The sequence below is a fragment of the Haliotis rubra genome, unplaced genomic scaffold (genome assembly GCF_003918875.1).
Source record: "Haliotis rubra isolate DU_JTF1 unplaced genomic scaffold, ASM391887v1 Scf179, whole genome shotgun sequence".
NCBI lineage: Eukaryota > Metazoa > Mollusca > Gastropoda > Lepetellida > Haliotidae > Haliotis > Haliotis rubra.
Window position 1 is genome coordinate 389,583 of NW_025765769.1, and position 18,656 is coordinate 408,238.

General features: G+C 41.7%; 1 protein-coding gene across 1 annotated transcript in view; it reads right to left on the reverse strand.

Moving 5' to 3' along the window:
• The window catches only part of LOC124273282 (IQCJ-SCHIP1 readthrough transcript protein-like), a 274,967-nt gene that overhangs the window by 106,877 nt on the left and 149,434 nt on the right, over positions 1-18,656 (reverse strand). The window contains exons 6-7 of the mRNA XM_046708519.1: positions 10,454-10,534; positions 684-1,593 (exon numbers count right to left, since the gene is read on the reverse strand). Coding sequence (XP_046564475.1) covers positions 684-1,593; positions 10,454-10,534 — 991 coding nt within the window. The remainder of the gene's footprint in view (positions 1-683; positions 1,594-10,453; positions 10,535-18,656) is intronic.

An 18,656-nucleotide genomic window follows, 5' to 3' on the forward strand; every position in this document is an offset into this window, starting at 1 on the left:
TTTGTGCAAATACCAATCACTAATAGACTGGTTCTGTTATTTCATTAGATCTAGTTATATACAACTTTAATGAAAGACTACCTCGATTACCCTATACAGTAAAGTTATAATTTACGCCAAGCAGATTTTTATTTAAAAATTTGATAATCTTTTACAAGAAATCAATTTTTATTTATCACATGTTTAGAATAGCTTGTTTTAGCTGTATGCCCCATCATGACCTTCATAGCAATCATAATAATATATTGGAAAAAATATGACATTCCATGGCATCATATGAAGGGGAGGTAACTCTACCCTGGCATCAATGACAAAGAGAATTTGCATAAAATGAGGCTTGGGCAAGGTGGCCCACTGGTTTTAGGCCCCACAATGCCTCCTTCAGCTGTCATTATTCACTGGTTGTGAGTTCAAATCCAGGATCAGCTCCTATTATGGTCAGTCAGCACCAAACCTGTGACACACAAAGGTCGGTTGCTTCTTTCAGTGTGGACTTACCTCCAATATAAAACATGACACATCATGATCAACTGAAACTGAAAAAACCAACACAATGTCTGAAACATGTGCATCCTGTCCCAACAATGGGAGATAACTCTGCATGCAAATCTGACACATGCCATATTGCTTCTGAAATGAATGTTTGCATGTAACAGCACACATGATCAGTCAATCTCCCTTACCTGTGACCGATTCTTCTCCTCTTGTGCCGCGAGCTGCAGTTGCTGCTCCAACGTCTCCCAGTCCATCTGCGGCAACGTCGACTCCATGTTGTACACGTCAAAGTCCCCACTCTTCTCCATATCACTACCAACAGATGGGGAACTATCTCTCTTCGACCTTCCACCTTTCACCCTGTGATTACTACCACTGTCTTTCACACGATGCTTCCGTGATTTCACTGTCAATCCACTCTTACCACCCTCCCCATCTATTAAATCCCGTTTCGCATCAGCTGGACTTGTCATGGCTGATTCGGTCAGAGATTCCTCTGCCCCAATACCTGAGCTTGCATCACTCTCAGGACTACTTTCTTTCACAAATTCTCTCCCCTTGTGAAGGTCGAATGGCAACGCATCGGCATTAATCTTTTTCAGTTCGGCAAATTCTTGAGCAAGACTCAAAATATTTATTTTGCGAGCTCGTTTGCAGTAATCGGAATCGGTTTCACCAGGTAAACGATCAATTTCCTTCTGGTTATGGCCGGGTAGAAATGAGAAATTACCCCGCTGCAATTCCTCTCGCTCAATAATCTGAACCTCGCTTTCAATATCCTTCAATGGACCTGCAATTTCTGATACATCCGACAAAACAGACTCGCACTCAATATCGCGCAGTTGTCTCACTGGTGATTTTTTTCCCAAGAAACTGCCAACAGTGAGAGTAGCCTCCCTTTCATTATCTTCCTGATGCTGGTTTTCTTCGGGTGTCGACAGCGTCATCACTTGCCCACAGATGGCGCTCTCGGTCTCGCTATATTCATCTTCGTCAGACTCGGAACTAGATGTCACATCTTCTTCCGGCAAGCTACGATCTAACTTCTTCTTGTTTTCATGCTTATTACGTAAATGTCCCTTCCATGCACGCTGTATTCTGAAATATTGAATTAACAGTTTAAGAGAATGAAAGTTCATTTCACATAAAACAATTACTGTGCAATCCATGTTCAAACCTAATCCATTATCTGATTCTCCATTACTTTTAAATATTCAGTTTATTTTAAAGGTTTTGGTGGGCCATATGCTGTGTTCGTTAATTCAAAACCAAAGATTCTAAAACAGAAGAATGAAGATGAAGAATTCTTCCAATAAATTACTTTTAGAACTAATTCAATCAGACAGAGCATTTAAATTTTGTTTAAGTTTCAATTATTTTTACATTAAAATGAAAAACACAAAAGACACAAAATACATTGGAATGAGGATTTGAACATCAATTTCATTCTTGAAAATGTCTGGAGAAATTGAACATTCATAAATGTTACACTGAGTTATCTCCCTTGCATTAGCCTATTTATATGTGGTTATCAAAATAGTTTTCAGACCTTATTGTCAGTGAATGAAATACAGACCATAAATAGTTCTTATTCTCAAGACTGAACTATTTCATGAAACCAAACAGTTCAACATGCATTGGCTCTTATTGAATTCTGTCTAAATAAAGAGAAGTCAGGAAATTCTAGGCCAGACACACAATCAGTGAGTCATTGCTAAGGTGCTGTCTCCGCATAACGGTCAACCAATTGAAGTCAATAACTTTCGTGTTTCACAGCATTGAGTGTAGTGACAGTGTGTCACCTTATAATGGAGGATAGCCCAAAGTGAAGAGTGAGTGAGTTGAGTTTTATGCCACTTTTAGCAATATTCCAGCAATATCACGGCAGGGGACACCAGAAATGAGCTTCACACATTGTACCCATGTGGGGAATCGAACCCATGTCTTCAGCGTGATGAGCGAACACTTTAACCACTAGGCTACTCCACCGCCCCTTCAACTATGAGAAACCAACAATTGGGATGTTGTTGATGAACCGAAATGTGGAAAAGTAACCCATGACCTGTACTTCAGCCAAGAAGAAACAACTACCCTCACACCGATGAGAACACCCCCTCCCTTCCTCCCTTGCCTTCACTCCTCTACCTCTATACACATAAACACTTCTCTCTCAGATCTTATTGATCTCAATTCTAGGAGTTAAATAACAAAAATTGCATTAAGGTTCAACCTACAGCACTGTAACCACACACCAAATATCTAATTATAGCATACACCGAGAACCAATGTCCAAATGTTGGGTTTCGTATGTACGATTGCTATGGAAACAAACTGATCATTTGTACCGATCCAACCGACAGGATCTTGAGTGAGATCATCAGAGCAGTGAACCGTGCAAGCCTTCCAGTCTCCTGCTCTGGGACGTCAGAGCTACTGTGAATGATGCAAGAGAATAACACCATAATGGAATAAGACTCCATTTCAGGGCCCTACCCTGTAACCAACTGATAAATGATTCGTCACTTTACGTTTTTGTTTTACACTGCCTCCAAAATGAGCAGATTAAGCATGATGTTAAGCCCATTTGAGAAATATTCTAGCAATATAATATCGGGGATGCCAGAAATGGGCTTCACACATTGTACCCCGGAGAGAGTCAAACCCAGGCCTTCGGTGTGACAAGTTAATGCTTTAACCATTAGGCTACCCACCTCCCCAAAATGAGCAGAAACTCTCTATGACACATAGAGTGAGTGAGCGAGTTTTGTTTGACGTCACACTCAGTAATATTTCAGCTATATGGCGGAGGTCTGTAAATAATCGGATCTGGACCAGGCAATCCAGGGATCAACAGCATGAGCATCGATCTACGCAATTGGGAACCGATGACATGTGTCAACCAAGTCAGCGAGCCTGACCACCAGATTCTGTTAGGCGCCTCTTAGGACAAGCATGGGTTACTGAAGATCAATTCTAACCCGGATCTTCACAGGTCTATGACACATAGAAGAAACAAAGCTTGATTTACACACAGACAATGATAGATGGTAATCTCTGTGCTATATGTGACAAAATAACTAATACATTAAAAATCTCCCTCAGAGCTAACAACACATGTATGAAGCCCCAAACAAAGAGTGATTCAAGTTGACAAGACTGCACCACAGATGACTATACTCAGTGTTGCAAATAGTAGTTTCAAGGATAAAAAATTAGCAGTTTCACCATAAATTTAGTAGTCAACTAAATACTTAAAATTATGATGGATTCTGAGAAATATAATTTGACACTGGGCCTACCTTTAGAATACAGCACCACAAACTTTAAAAATACGTCATAATACCCTTTTTACGTAATGTAATGTGATTTTGTTGAAAAGCACGTTCTCCGATACAATGCCCTATGACGCCTGCATGGCAACACGGGTTGTCTGGCTCAGCGAGTGTTATAAGCTCCGCTCACACTGGTGTTTCATCTCTACACAGCTATGTCATTGCATAAGCCCAACGATGTTGAGAGTTTCCAGTAGTTGTATACCGGGTGATGCGCAATATTTTGCAAGCACCAGTTTGAAATATTTTTCTTTTTTCACTAATACGCTCATATTTATTTGTATTACGGGCTGCTGAGGTGTTATGTTTTGTGTATTTTGTATTTTGTAATTTTTTAATTTACATATATATTTTTGTCATTCAGTAATTTGCACCATTACATAGAAAAGTGTTTTATTAGTATTTTATTTTTCGAAGCGGTAATAATGCATTACACTAGTCAGTCGTGTTTGTGCCGGTTCGGTCAATGCATTCTATTTATTAGGATTAATTCAAGGGATTGGGGTTAGGGTTAGGGCTAGGGCTAGGGCTAGGGCTTAGGGGTTAGGGTTAGGGTTAAGGCTAGGGCTAGGGCTAGGGGTTAGGGTTAGGGTTGGGGTTGGGGTTGGGGACCTAATGCAATATAGTAGGTACATGTCCGGTGGTTCGGTCAATTCATTCTATTTATTAGGATTATTTCAGGGGTTAGGGTTAGGGTTAGGGCTGAGGGTTTAGGGGTTAGGGTTAGGGACTTAATCCAATATAGCAGGTACATGTCCGGTGTAATACGTGAGTACCATTTGTTGTTTTTCTTTTTTGCATTTTAATACTTTTTTTCACACAAAAACGGGAAACCAAAAACGTCGAAAGTACATTATGAAATGGGTTAATGTAGAAATTTTGGGCTAATGGAAATTGGCCTGGAATTTTTGCACCTCAAGCCTCTTTCACACGCAACATAAATTTTGTTCAGTAATGATTCAAGGCTAACTCACCCTCGTGCCGTCACTACACATGCTCATGTCTCCCTCGCTTTCTTAGTGCGATCCACATTATCCTTACAGTGTTCCCTACATCACTTTTCTGTCACAAAATCACCGATTTATATAAAAGCGCTGTCCATTCATGCATGCACCGTGGAAATCTACGCCTGACGCCTGACGCGTCAACAACCCTTTTCAGTTTGAGGCATATCGGCTCATTCCACGCCACACGTTAATTTGTAGATTACGGAATGGGGACGAGTGTGCCAAATGGCATCGGATCCATTCGGCAATTGTCCGAAGAATAAAATCACGCGACACCAAGTCTACCCGTAGCATTAAGTGAATTGTCCGTGACCTATTCGACTCTTTCCGCTCATTTCCGTGACGTCACAGGAATGACTCGACAATTTTGCACATTGTGCAACAGTGTGGACGTAGCTCAGTCGGTTAGCTGTCGAGCTAACAATCCGAAGGTCGCGGGTTCGCGTCCGACGGGTTCTCACAAACTGGTTGCTTGTCTTAATGACATGTGACCTACGGCAGAGATCGTCCTCACGAGAAGTTGTGGTGCTGTATTCTAAAGGTGCTCCTTGACACTGATCAAGAGTGAACTTTTAATTTCAGATACCTCCAGCAGCAGATTTCCAAATTATCAGCATTACATTTCTTCTTTGGCAAAAATGTCCTTAATCAACGAAAATATATGTTTTTGTCTATATATCCAAATTTTAATTAATTTTCTTCAAATTTCATAGAATTTCTAATGCAATCATATTGGCATAGTTTGAGGCTAAAATTTGTAGCGACTACGATAAATCGTAGAGGTTGGCATCTCTGCTATACACAACACAAGTGAACTTATAGAAATGTGATTTTAAAATGACACACAAAAACACCCGGCCCTTGTGGTCAATAACTGATTAGAACATCTACCCAGTTGTGTGACATCAACTGTTAAGTAATGGTCAGGCTTTCACAAAAAAAATTAGGTATCCAACTGGGCCCTCGTTTCATGAAGCGATGGTGGCACTATGTTACAAGCCCCTTAGCGCCACAACAGACTCCAGGAATGGTGCCAGGGTTGTCCAACCAAAAACATGCCGGACACAGCATCAACTTTAAATAGTTTCATTAAAACTGGATAATAAAATGATTTCTATGATCAGTACATAAACTTGAATGTATTTTCAAATATTGATAAAAAATTTAATTTCAATATTATTTTTTCTGATCCTCTTCTATTAATCTTTGCTGGAGTAACTGATGCACAACTCAGCCAAGCTCTGAAACATCACCTCTTAAATCTTGAACCTCATCACTTTGTTAGAGCAATTATCTTGAAGTTTTAACCAAACCAAGCCAAATATCATCACTTCCATCGCTATAAACTCCATATCCAGCTATCAAGATGGGATGCAAAGTTTGAGAACTGATTTTAAAGACCGCGAATCAATATGGCCGTTTACCGGATCCATGTTTTCTCAACCGTCCTGTATCGTTCTGGCCATTTATTCCCAATTTAATGTCGCACCAAGCACAGAAAAGCAATTTCATCACTATTAACTGTTTTTTGTATCAGACAGCATTAGCATTGTTTTAGATAGAGTGATTTCCGCCCCGAATTAACGGAGCAAGTTGGAAATTGATTTTTATGGGTTTTGATCTATTCTTACAAATTATCCCTAGACTGTCTGGCGCCAGGCTAACTCCTACGTGATTCTGGCAAAAGGGAAAGGCTCGTGTAATTCCTGCAACAGCGCCACCTGCTGGACGACTCAGCAGGAATTAAACATGCAGCAGAGTGACAAATGAACATATCTCAGTATTAGGGGAGAGGAATGGATATGCTTCGATCCTTATTCGACCTGGATTCTGGGGAATAGCAACTGGCGACTATGAAAATACACTGTCCATATTAATGGAAGAGGATCTGTTTGTGGAAGAGACATCTGTGTGATGGCAATTCATCAAACATTTGATCCAATCTGATACAGACAATATCAGGTCATGAAGCAATCAAATATATCCAACAAATAAAAAGAAAACATCAAAGATGCATGAAGAATGATTATAAAATAGTATTTTCTGTCAGCATTTCAAACATTTGATACATCACAATACTGACACAATGAGGTTACATAGATTAAAACAACATACTTTCAGAAAAGGTGACAGAAATGGTGCAAGAATGATTTTGTAAAATACCATTTTCTGCTATCTTATTTGACTATTGCATAGTTTCTGAATAAACATAATTTTGATAGAAACAAATAATTTCTTTTAAATTGAAAAGGAGCCCCAGTGAGATGGGGTATTCAGAACCTGAACCTGAGAATAGACTTGCTTCATTTACCTCTTTAGCATTGCAGGGAAGGCTGGGTAGAGGGGAAAATAACGTGGTTCTTGCAATGCGAGTGAGAATACAGGCACAGACGACTAAAAGGGCTAAAAGGTATTGTCTTCATTACGAATTCAAATTTACTTTATGTTCTGATTTTATTTCATGCTATTATCCTTGATGATGAAATAAGTCAGTGGATAATCAACTCGTGATTTATTCATCTTAGATCCTGTATAGACTGACTGACTGAGTTTGGTTTTACGCCGCTTTTAGCAATATTCCAGCAATATCATGGCGGGGGACACCAGAAATGGGCTTCACACATTGTGCCCATGTGGGGAATCGAACCCGGGTCTTCGGCGTGACGAGCCAACGCTTTAACCACTAGGCTACCCCACTGCCCTCCTGTATAGAGGTAAGCAGATAGGTTTATGCTAGTCAGCAACATTCATTCATGTCAAGATGACCAGAAGCTGGAATGCATGTCTGAATCTACATGAACATCCCGATAAGGATTATGTTATAAGGCTCTGAACTGGTCTTCAGAAACACATGCTTGTCATAAGTCACGACTAACGTGATCAGGAGGCTGGCTCAATGCATGTCACTGAACATAAGGCTGATGTTCATTGATGTCAATCTGGTCTTGAACTTGGTTATTTCCAAATCACCATCATGTGGCTGGAATATTGCAGCACACAGCAATAAACAAAAAAGCCCAAACACAACAAGAATGAAATTAAAACTTTCATTCCACACCAACAGCTCTGCAGGGATTATTCTTGGCAAGAATTGGTCCACAGCAAACCAAAGTTTGTTCTGTTTGTCATACAAAATGACTTGATGGATTGCGAGGTCAGCCTCAAGTTTAGTCGATGGTATGCTATCATGCTGATAACGTGTGATATTGCTCATATCATCCTTCACCGATTCATCTGGTCCAGATTATATTTCCTGATGCTATCTAATACTTGGAACATTGACAAGTGCAGCGTTTAACAAAACGAGCTAGAGCTACCCCTTGGACATTGTTGGGATATTTCTTTACTCTACAATCTGTAAGTGTTTTCAGGAGAGGATGTTCTTACCTGTATATTTAACAAGGGCAGAGGTTGTATTGTCAAATCATTACACTCCCGTACTCTCCTCATACAAACTGGTTCTACTTTAATTATCACACAGATGGTAATAACTCACAATATCTTCCATATTCGCACACTCTCCTTATACACACTGGTTCCATCTCAGCACAACACACAGATGGTAATAACTCACAATATCTTCCATATTCGCACACTCTCCTTATACACACTGGTTCCATCTCAGCACAACACACAGATGGTAATAACTCACAATATCTTCCATATTTGCACACTCTCCTTATACACACTGATTCCATCTCAGATTCCATCTCAGCACAACACACAGATGGTAATAACAACACACAGATGGTAATAACTCACAATATCTTCCATATTCGCACACTCTCCTTATACACACTGGTTCCATCTCAGCACAACACACAGATGGTAATAACTCACAATATCTTCCATATTTGCACACTCTCCTTATACACACTGATTCCATCTCAGCACAACACACAGATGGTAATAACTCACAATATCTTCCATATTTGCACACTCTCCTTATACACACTGATTCCATCTCAGCACAACACACCGATGGTAATAACTCACAATATCTTCCATATTTGCACACTCTCCTTATACACACTGGTTCCATCTCAGCACAACACACCGATGGTAATAACTCACAATATCTTCCATATTTGCACACTCTCCTTATACACACTGGTTCCATCTCAGCACAACACACAGATGGTAATAACTCATAATATCATCCACACTCCCAGACATTCTTCATACAAGCTGGTTCTAGACAGATGACAATAACTTGTATTACTTCCAAGACAACGCTCCCCAGATATACCTCATAAAGCCGGAATCACAAAGCCGCAATTGTTTCATGTTCTTAATCAGCTTCTCCATTACAAAATTATCCCCGCTATCCCAACAGACTGCAGGACAAAGGTTCCGCTCTTTCATGGAATTTACAAATATGGAGCTCCGTGGGTGGGAAAGTGCTCACAGAGAAATAATTTGATGAACTTTCGGATATAAGGTGGCATTATGATCTCCAGAGATATGTTTCAGGCGTTCAACTCAACCTTGGTGTCTACTGCGTTCCCCTGAGCCGTCTGAGCTGTGAAATCACCCAGCGTTCTGAACAAAAGTGTTTTTCATCAAAGGGTATTACACCATTTCCAGCAATACTTTGACCACATTCGCAGTAATACCATAGAAACAGGTGACCCAGTTGTCTAATGTTGAGTACTTTGTTGTACAGAGTCACATCCCTTGATCATGCAAGGATCAGCTGATGCCATATGGGAATAGACTCACCATAACTCCAGTGCCCTCTATTGCTAGGTTTTATTATACTTCTAATTTGATGAGGGTACGTCACTATAGGGGACTGACTGAGTATGGTTTTACGCCGCTTTTAGCAATATTCCAGCAATATCACGGCGGGGGAACACCAGAAATGGGCTTCACAAGTTGTACCCATGTTGGGAATCGAACCCGGGCCTTTGACGTGACGAGCGAACGCTTTAACCACTAGGCTACCCCACCGCCCCCACTATAGGGGAAGGTACATTCGTATCTGTTGTAACCTACACATCTAACTCCCTTCGGCATTGCTTGCGAAACAACTACGGGGTGTGTGGAAATTAACTAAAGCTATATTATATTAACACAAACAGCCCGTCTGTCAAAAATCCACAGTTTCATGTCATATCAAAATATTTGCTAAAAACCCAGACAATAAGGAGTGAAAAAGATTCTATTTTCGCTCATGTATTGTTTTACACCTCAAGATGAGTGGTACAGTGTGATTTTATCCTAAGCAGAATTTCACTGCATTTCACTTTAAACTGTTACAAAAACATTAAGACATATCTTGCACGCATGTGAAACTTCTTCTTGTGTTACACTTGCCCAACGAGACCCTATTAGATCAGACTCCAGGTCTGCAGCGTTTGACCCAACCTTTGTACAGTGCAACACAGAGGGACAGTGCAGCCCTTTAAGCAAATTCAAGGTCTTAAAAATGCATACCTACATCAAATTATATTATGAATGCTATTTAGCACAATGATAAACATTGAACTCTCTAGTTATTTCCAGAACGCTTCACACATTAACAATCAAACGCTCATCCATCATATACCAGCCCACACTCTTCAAAAAGTAGGAATATAATCTGTGTTATGTTTAAGGAACAAACGATAAACTCACGTGATGACTTGGCTGAGATAGTGTCGGTCACGGTTCCGCCGCGTGGTCCTGTCGTCATCCAACAGCACCTCAAGCTTGTGACTGCAATCAAAAACACTATATGAGCAGAAAATCCATGAATCATGCAATGGAACTAGAACATCTCATTTCCCCTAGATGTTTAGGAAATGCCACACTCAGCAATGTTCTAGCTGTATGACATGGGTGTGTAAATATAGGCATGTGGACCAGACAATGGAGTGATTGATATCATCAGACATTGTTAATGTCTTCAGGATCGAATGGCATCCAGTCAGGTCACACCAACAGCACCATTCATCCGCTTGTCTCTTATAATTACAACAATCTGAACTTTCTGGTTTTCCACTAGACTGACTGACAGAGTTTGGTTTTATGCCGCTTTCGAACCCGTTCCTTTAGCAGCAATATTCCAGCAACATCAGCAACTGGCAGGGGACACCAGAAATGGGCTTCACACATTGTACCCATGTGGGGATTCGAACCCGGGTCTTCGTGTTTAATTATGAGGGCCTGATTAATATGGCCCTTGTAACATACAAGCACGATACCAAACTAAAGAGTCATGTGAACTTTCGCTCAGTGAACTTACATAAATTACAGGTTACCCACCAGAAATGGCACTATTTAGAAGTGATACATATAAGGAAGAGAGTTTATGGGATGTCAATTGAGGAACACAACATTTTGGAGTATATCCTTACTCCTTCATAATAAACAAGTTGACATCTATAAAACACTCTCTTCTTTGTGACCTTGGTCTTGGCACTCTGTGAACTTATGCATAAATTAAAGTCACATGACTTTGATCCCAACTCCCATAATGCAGCACTATTGGGCTTACTGCTTATCCATTGGTACTGTACACCCAGGAGTTTTACCAGCATGTCTGTTAGCTATCTTTTATTACATGCTGGTTATTATTTGTAGTTTTGTAAAATGGTATCAAACTTCCCAGCTTCACTGTGTGTGTTGTCATGAAGAACATGATCATAATCAATCTGGCTTCTCCTAGACGCGAAGAACTACTAATTTTCAGAAGCTATGGTGTGTTATTCATGTCACGTGTGAACTGGTTAATCACAAAATGATCAACTCTCATTAGTTCCAAACAATCAAAACTCTCCCAACACAAGCCCCAAAACAATGGAACCACAAATACGCAAACAAAATGGGCGCCACAATGCCGCAAAGTCAGCATACACAAATCTTCTATCTTCATTTCTTTGTTTATAAAAGCCAGCTTTGTTCAATACATCATTACAAACCTAATTCCAAGAAGAGGAAGAAAAGCTCTTCCTTCATGTCACTTTTAAAAAGCAGAACATAAAAATATATTTTCGAAGATAGAAATCAAATTACTCCACATTCGCCAGACAGTAAGTCTTCAGAAAGCACTGAGTTCAAATATCTTATTGAAAGAAATGAAATCTCCACATGTTCAAAATCACAATAAAGATACCCAAAATAGATATTTAAAAAACAACCCTATTAGAAACCACATGCAATCTTCTGCCATGGGTCATTACCTGTTAAAAATACTCCTGTTGAAAGTGGTTTTTAGGAAAGTATTTTCATGAGTTAATTGCCACCAACAATTTGTCTAATCTATCAAGAGGAAAGTGAAGCTGCCTTGCTTGACAATGTCACTGATGTAACACAAACATTTCCACAAAACAGTCTGCATGGCTCAGTCTCAGCCTGCTTGGAATGGGTATAAGAAGTCTGTCGGTTTCTTCACAAGCCTGAAGCCAAAATTGATCTCAACAAGATTGGAAGGCAATGGTTTCAATCATGAAGCACATGAGGAATGAATGGGTGAATTGTGTTTTACCCCACAGATAGAAATATCACAGCAATATCACGGCAGCCAGAAATAATCGGGGCTTGGTCGGCCAGACTTTGATAGATTGTGCAGTTAATTGTTCTGTTGGGGCATGTGTACACACAATCAGCCAGGTCATATATCGCAACCACTGATCCTTCAGCAACAAAGTGTTCTGCGACCCTCTCTATATCAAGGGGCACACATGCAGAGAAAACACTGTACTGGGGACCTATATTTCAGCTGCTATCATTATCTATATATGGGTATTTAGATTACCCCATGAATTTGTCCGTCAGCAATTTTTACACGTTCTCCCAATCCACCAGTGATGTTCATATTTGACCATTAGTAATATGTTTTCTGATATTATGGGTTTTTCTACTTGCTGGTTTTACTATGCATGACTTCAAGGACTAATCTCAGGTAGGCCTTCAAACAATAATGTCTTTTCACCACTGTATTCACAGATGGTAACTTGGGGAACAGGGTCAATTGCTCAGTGACGGCACTATCACAAATGTTATGACATCATGATGTCCATACAAGCCAATCAGAATCAAAGACAAACCATGACGCCTTCTACTGTTCACTTTAAGGAATAACTTTGTATCTTGTACTGGACACAACTGACTGCAGGAGACAGTTAATTGGCAGCTAATCTAGGGACTGACAGTAGGATGGTTAACTGGGCCTAATGACCAGCTTGACTTGACTGATGGGGTGTCACTCAACACACGCGACACACTTGCTGCACTACACACCACTGGGTCCGTCGCTACACTACAACCACTGGGTCCATCGCGTCGCTGCACTACAACTACTGGGTCGTCACCGCGCTACAACCACTGGGTCGTTAAGCACTACAACCATTGGGTTGCGTAAGCCACACTACAACCACTGGGTCATTAAACACACAACCACTAGGTCCGTTGCCAAACTGCAAACCACTAGGTCGTTCGGTAATACCACAACCACTGGGTCATTAAGCCACACACTACAAAATCCACTAGGGTCAAATTCGCTACACCACAACCACTGGGTCCGGTACAGCCACACTGCCAACCATGCTGGAAGCCACTGGGGTCGTCGCTGCACTACAACCACTGGGTCGTCACGCTCCGCTACAACCACTGGGTCCATGTCGTAGCACTACAACCACTGGGTCCATACAGCCACTGGGTCCATCACTACAACCACTGGGTCCATCAGCTTACACTACAACCACTGGGTCCATCGGCTACACTACAACCACTGGGTCCATCGCCGCACTACAACCACTGGGTCCGTCGGCTTCACTACAACCACTGGGTCCGTCGGCTACACTACAAACCACTGGGTCCGCCGGCTTCACTACAACCACTGGGTCCGGCTGCCACACTACAACCACTGGGTCCGTCACTGCACTACAACCACTGGGTCCGTCGCCACACTACAACCACTGGGTCCATCGCTTCACTACAACCACTGGGTTCGTCGCCACACTACAACCACTGGGTCCGTCGCCACACTACAACCACTGGGTCCGTCACTACACTACAACCACTGTGTCCGTCACTACACTACAACCACTGGGTCCATCACTACACTACAACCACTGGGTCCATCGCTTCACTACAACCACTGGGTCCGTCGCCGCACTACAACCACTGGGTCCGTCACTGCACACTACAACCAACCACTGGGTCCATCATGCTGCACTACAACCACTGGGTCCGTCGCTGCACTACAACCACTGGGTCCGTCACCACACTACAACCACTGGGTCCGTCACAACCACTGGGTCCCATACAACCACTGGGTCGACAACCAACCACTGGGTCCATCGCCAGCACTACAACCACTGGGTCCATCGCTACACTACAACCACTGGGTCCATCGCTACACTACAACCACTGGGTCCATCGCTACACTACAACCACTGGGTCCGTCGCTACACTACAACCACTGGGTCCATCGCTACACTACAACCACTGGGTCCATCGCTACACTACAACCACTGGGTCCCTCGGCACGTCACTACAACCACTGGGTCCATCGCTGCACTACAACCACTGGGTCCATCGCTGGGTCCGTCGCCACACTACAACCACTGGGTCCGTCGCTACACTACAACCACTGGGTCCGTCGCCACACTACAACCACTGGGTCCGTCGACCACACTACAACCACTGGGTCCGTCGCTACACTACAACCACTGGGTCCGTCAGCCACACACTACAACCACTGGGTCCATCAGCCGCACTACAACCACTGGGTCCGCCGCCACACTACAACCACTGGGTCCGGCCGCCACACTACAACCACTGGGTCCATCGCCACACTACAAACCACTGGGTCCGCACCACTGCACTACAACCACTGGGTCCGCTGCTACTACATTAATCGCCACTACAACCACTGGGTCCACGCCACACTACAACCACTGGGTCCGTCACCACACTACAACCACTGGGTCCGTCGCCACACTACAACCACTGGGTCCGTCGCCACACTACAACCACTGGGTCCGTCACCACACTACAACCACTGGGTCCATCGCCACACTACAACCACTGGGTCCGTCGCTACACTACAACCACTGGGTCCGTCGCAACACTACAACCACTGGGTCCGTCACTACACTACACCCACTGGGTCGGTATACACTCAGCAATACCAGTATCAACCTACAATCTCTCCTGGCAATGAACTATCAAGGGCAATGATGCTGATACACCATGAGTGCAAAGTATGATAATAACATGTTGGTTTCAAACACTAAAAGATCCTGATTTGAATTTGCATCTATGCACACCAATGTCAGGCATCAACCTACAATCTTATACAGATCTTCTATCCAAAGACTGAAATCACACATGAAACCAGTTGAGTGATTGAGTGAGTAAATTTGGCAAAATCATTACAATGTACAATACATTCCCACATTCCAATATTTCCGCATTCCAATATTTCCTCATTCCTACACATCCAAATTCCAATATTTCCATATTCACATAATCCATATTCCAATATTTCCACTTTTCTACACATCCACATTCCAGTATTTCCATATTCTTACACACCCACATTCCAATTTCCATATTCCTACACACCCACATTCCAACATTCCACACATCCACATTCCAGTATTTCCATATTTTTACACATCCACAATCTGATGTTTCATGGTATTTTCATGTTTCCAAATTACCATATTTCCACATATTTCACCTCCCCATTACATATCTCCACATTTCTACATTCAACTAGTGTTTATCTACTTTTCAAAACCAAAAAGTTGACCTCCCTTCACAAACAATTTTCCTGTAAAGGTCAAACAATGCATTGTGTACTTCCATCACACAAGAACTTTGTGAAACCATTACAATCAAAGACAAAGGAGTGACAAATAATAAACTGAAACAGACCAGTTATGGAACCATGGATTATCATTATGGAACCATGTTGACAGTCTGTCAATCAACACATAATTCCCTCATTACTTGAGCTAAGCTGAGAATCACCACCAGTAGAGCTGATCTGATATCAAAAATGACAACTTGTCACACAAAATCCTTAAACAAAAACCATGAGCTCGAGGGTCGTCAGTTGCAGTGATCTGGCAGTAGTACCTACGTCCATCCTTCCATCCCCTCACCCATCCATCCATCTATCCCTCCCTCCACCCATCCATCCACCCAAAACCCACCCATCCATCCACCATAAAACCCACCACCCATCCATCTATCCATAACCCACCCATCCATCCACCTATCCATAACCCACCCATCCATCCATCCATGATTTATATATATCATCTAACTGAATAGTTTACTTAAGTTAACTTATCTAAATTACGAGATTTAACCTAACAAATGTACTTGTTTTTCCCCTATCAAATACATTTTCTCACAGAAAATAAAAAGTTGAGATGTTGTCATCTGCTGTCATCCATTGCAATGATGAGTAAATGTCACTGTAAACACTGAGCAGATTTGGTTTTATCCTGCTTTTAGCAAAATGTCAGACATAATCCGACAGGGGAGACTAAGACTTCACACATTGAACTGTGTGGAGAACCGAAGTCCCCAGATCATCAAATCCTTACCACCCTGGGGGCTGCCTCACTTGGCTGTAAAACATGTGAATGACAAGCCCTCCCTATCCCTCTACATATGTACGACAGACTACGCACCATCAACAGACCATACAGCATCTAAGGAGAACTGTACTGTTTTATGTGACCAGATCCTGCTGCTCTACAGTGAGTGAGTGAGTGAGTTTGGTTTTACGCCGCTTTTAGCAATATTCCAGCAATATACCAGCAATATCATGACGAAGGGCATCAGAAATGGGCTTCACACATGGTACCCATGTGGGGAACTGAACCCGGGTCTTCAGCATGACGAGTGAATGCTTTAACCACTAGACTACCCCACTGCCCCTTGCTGCTCTACAACTGTGTGTATGATACTCTACATCACAACATCAATAACTCTATATTAACTGACATTCAGTGATGAAAACAACCGCAAAATATACAGCAAACCCAAAACATGAAGCCAGATTCAATGCTTCATTCCATTCATGACAATGTCATCAAGATAAACATCACACATTCAAAACTGAATTATTCCGAAAGATGAAAGATGTTGAATGTAACGGAAACAAGAAATAATCGCAAATTTAGGAATTAATCAAAAACAGATCTCCAGATTGTTCCCACCATGCGACTAGGTGCACTTCAAATGCACGGTTTCTGGTTATGAGATAGAATCAGAAGCCTCTTTCACACAGCAGTCATAGCGCCAAGATGATGGTAACACCAATGCTTTAACATAGATTAGGACAGTTATAGCACGATGATAGCATTGTGGAACGGTTCTCATGTCCTTTGTTCCACATGCCATCTTAGTGATAGAACTTACTTTTGTTTCTTGTCTAATGCCACTCTCAGCAATATTCCAGCTATATGGTGGTGGTCTGTAAATAATCAAGTCTGGACCAGACAATCCAGTGATCAACATCATGTGCATTGATCTACAAAACTGGGATATGATGACATGTGTCAACCAAGTCAGCGAGCCTGACGATCCCATGAATCACCTCTTACCACAAGTATGGGTTGCTGAAGAACAATTCTAACGTGGATCTTCATGGGTCAAGCCATCTTAATGATACAACTGTTACAAGTATACATCACATTATTGGAGTTACAACTGACTTGTGCCAAGATCGCATAGATCACTTTACATAATGTCTTGATGTTGAACAAGTGATCTCAGCATTACACTGTCATAAGTCATAGTATCAGAGTTATGATTATCTTAGCACTAAGATTGTTTCGCAGAAACCCAGATGTTCCAAGATGGCTTACATCAATAGTATAGATGTACAAATTCCAGTAGAAACTAGTGATGTTACGTATAATCTACTATGCATCTTGTTTGCACCATGAAGAAAAGATAACACAAGGACTTGTATCCCAATCTGTCTCCATACCAATATAAGACAGGGACAAGATCCACACCATCTTAAATTATTTCAACGAAAGACACTTCAGCTGTTTTTAATCGATTTGAGTTGAAAAGATTGCCAAAAATTGTTGTGTTGAAGCTAGCTTCTCAATCTATGACCTTCATCACTAGGCTTCCGCTGCCCCCAGAGGATGATAACCTCTTCCTTGGGCCACCCCTGTCACACAGCCTACCATACTCTCATGGGGAACCTTCTATCCTGGGACACCAATGCTGACATAGGCATCTAGCTAAATCAACAGGTATCGATAAATTCAACCATCTTGTCCAGACTTACATTATCCTGATGCTATCAGTTACAAATGGCAAAGCAAGATCTCAATGTAGACATGCAGCTTCCCTTCAGACAGCAGCACGCAAGTTTGCAACAAAATAACGCTACACTACTTTCCCAGCTGAGGACAAGCTGATATCTGACAGTATTCTCTCCAGAAAAAAATGAAAGCTTATTGATTGTCTACTTTACGCAGCATAAGATAACATCGTTAAGAGCATCATTTCAGTTATGAAGCACAAAATAAACATGACAGGGATCGGTCAGTCTAACTACAGGTACAAAAGGGTTAAAGTCAATGCAGCCTAACTGACTAATATTTCAGACTGAAAATGATTATTTGTATATTTTTAGATTAAGGCATGAAATTAAACCAGTGGCTATGCAAAGAATGGGAACAGAAATGCTTGCATGAAAAAAGTACTACTTTATCTGAAAAAGGAATTAGGTATAATGTCAGGGGCAGATACAGCTTTTTAGGAAAGGGGGGGGGCACAGTTCAGCAGGGGGGGTGCACAGTTAATTTTCATCCGTTTTCATGAGAGTTTCAATGGTCATTTAATAAGC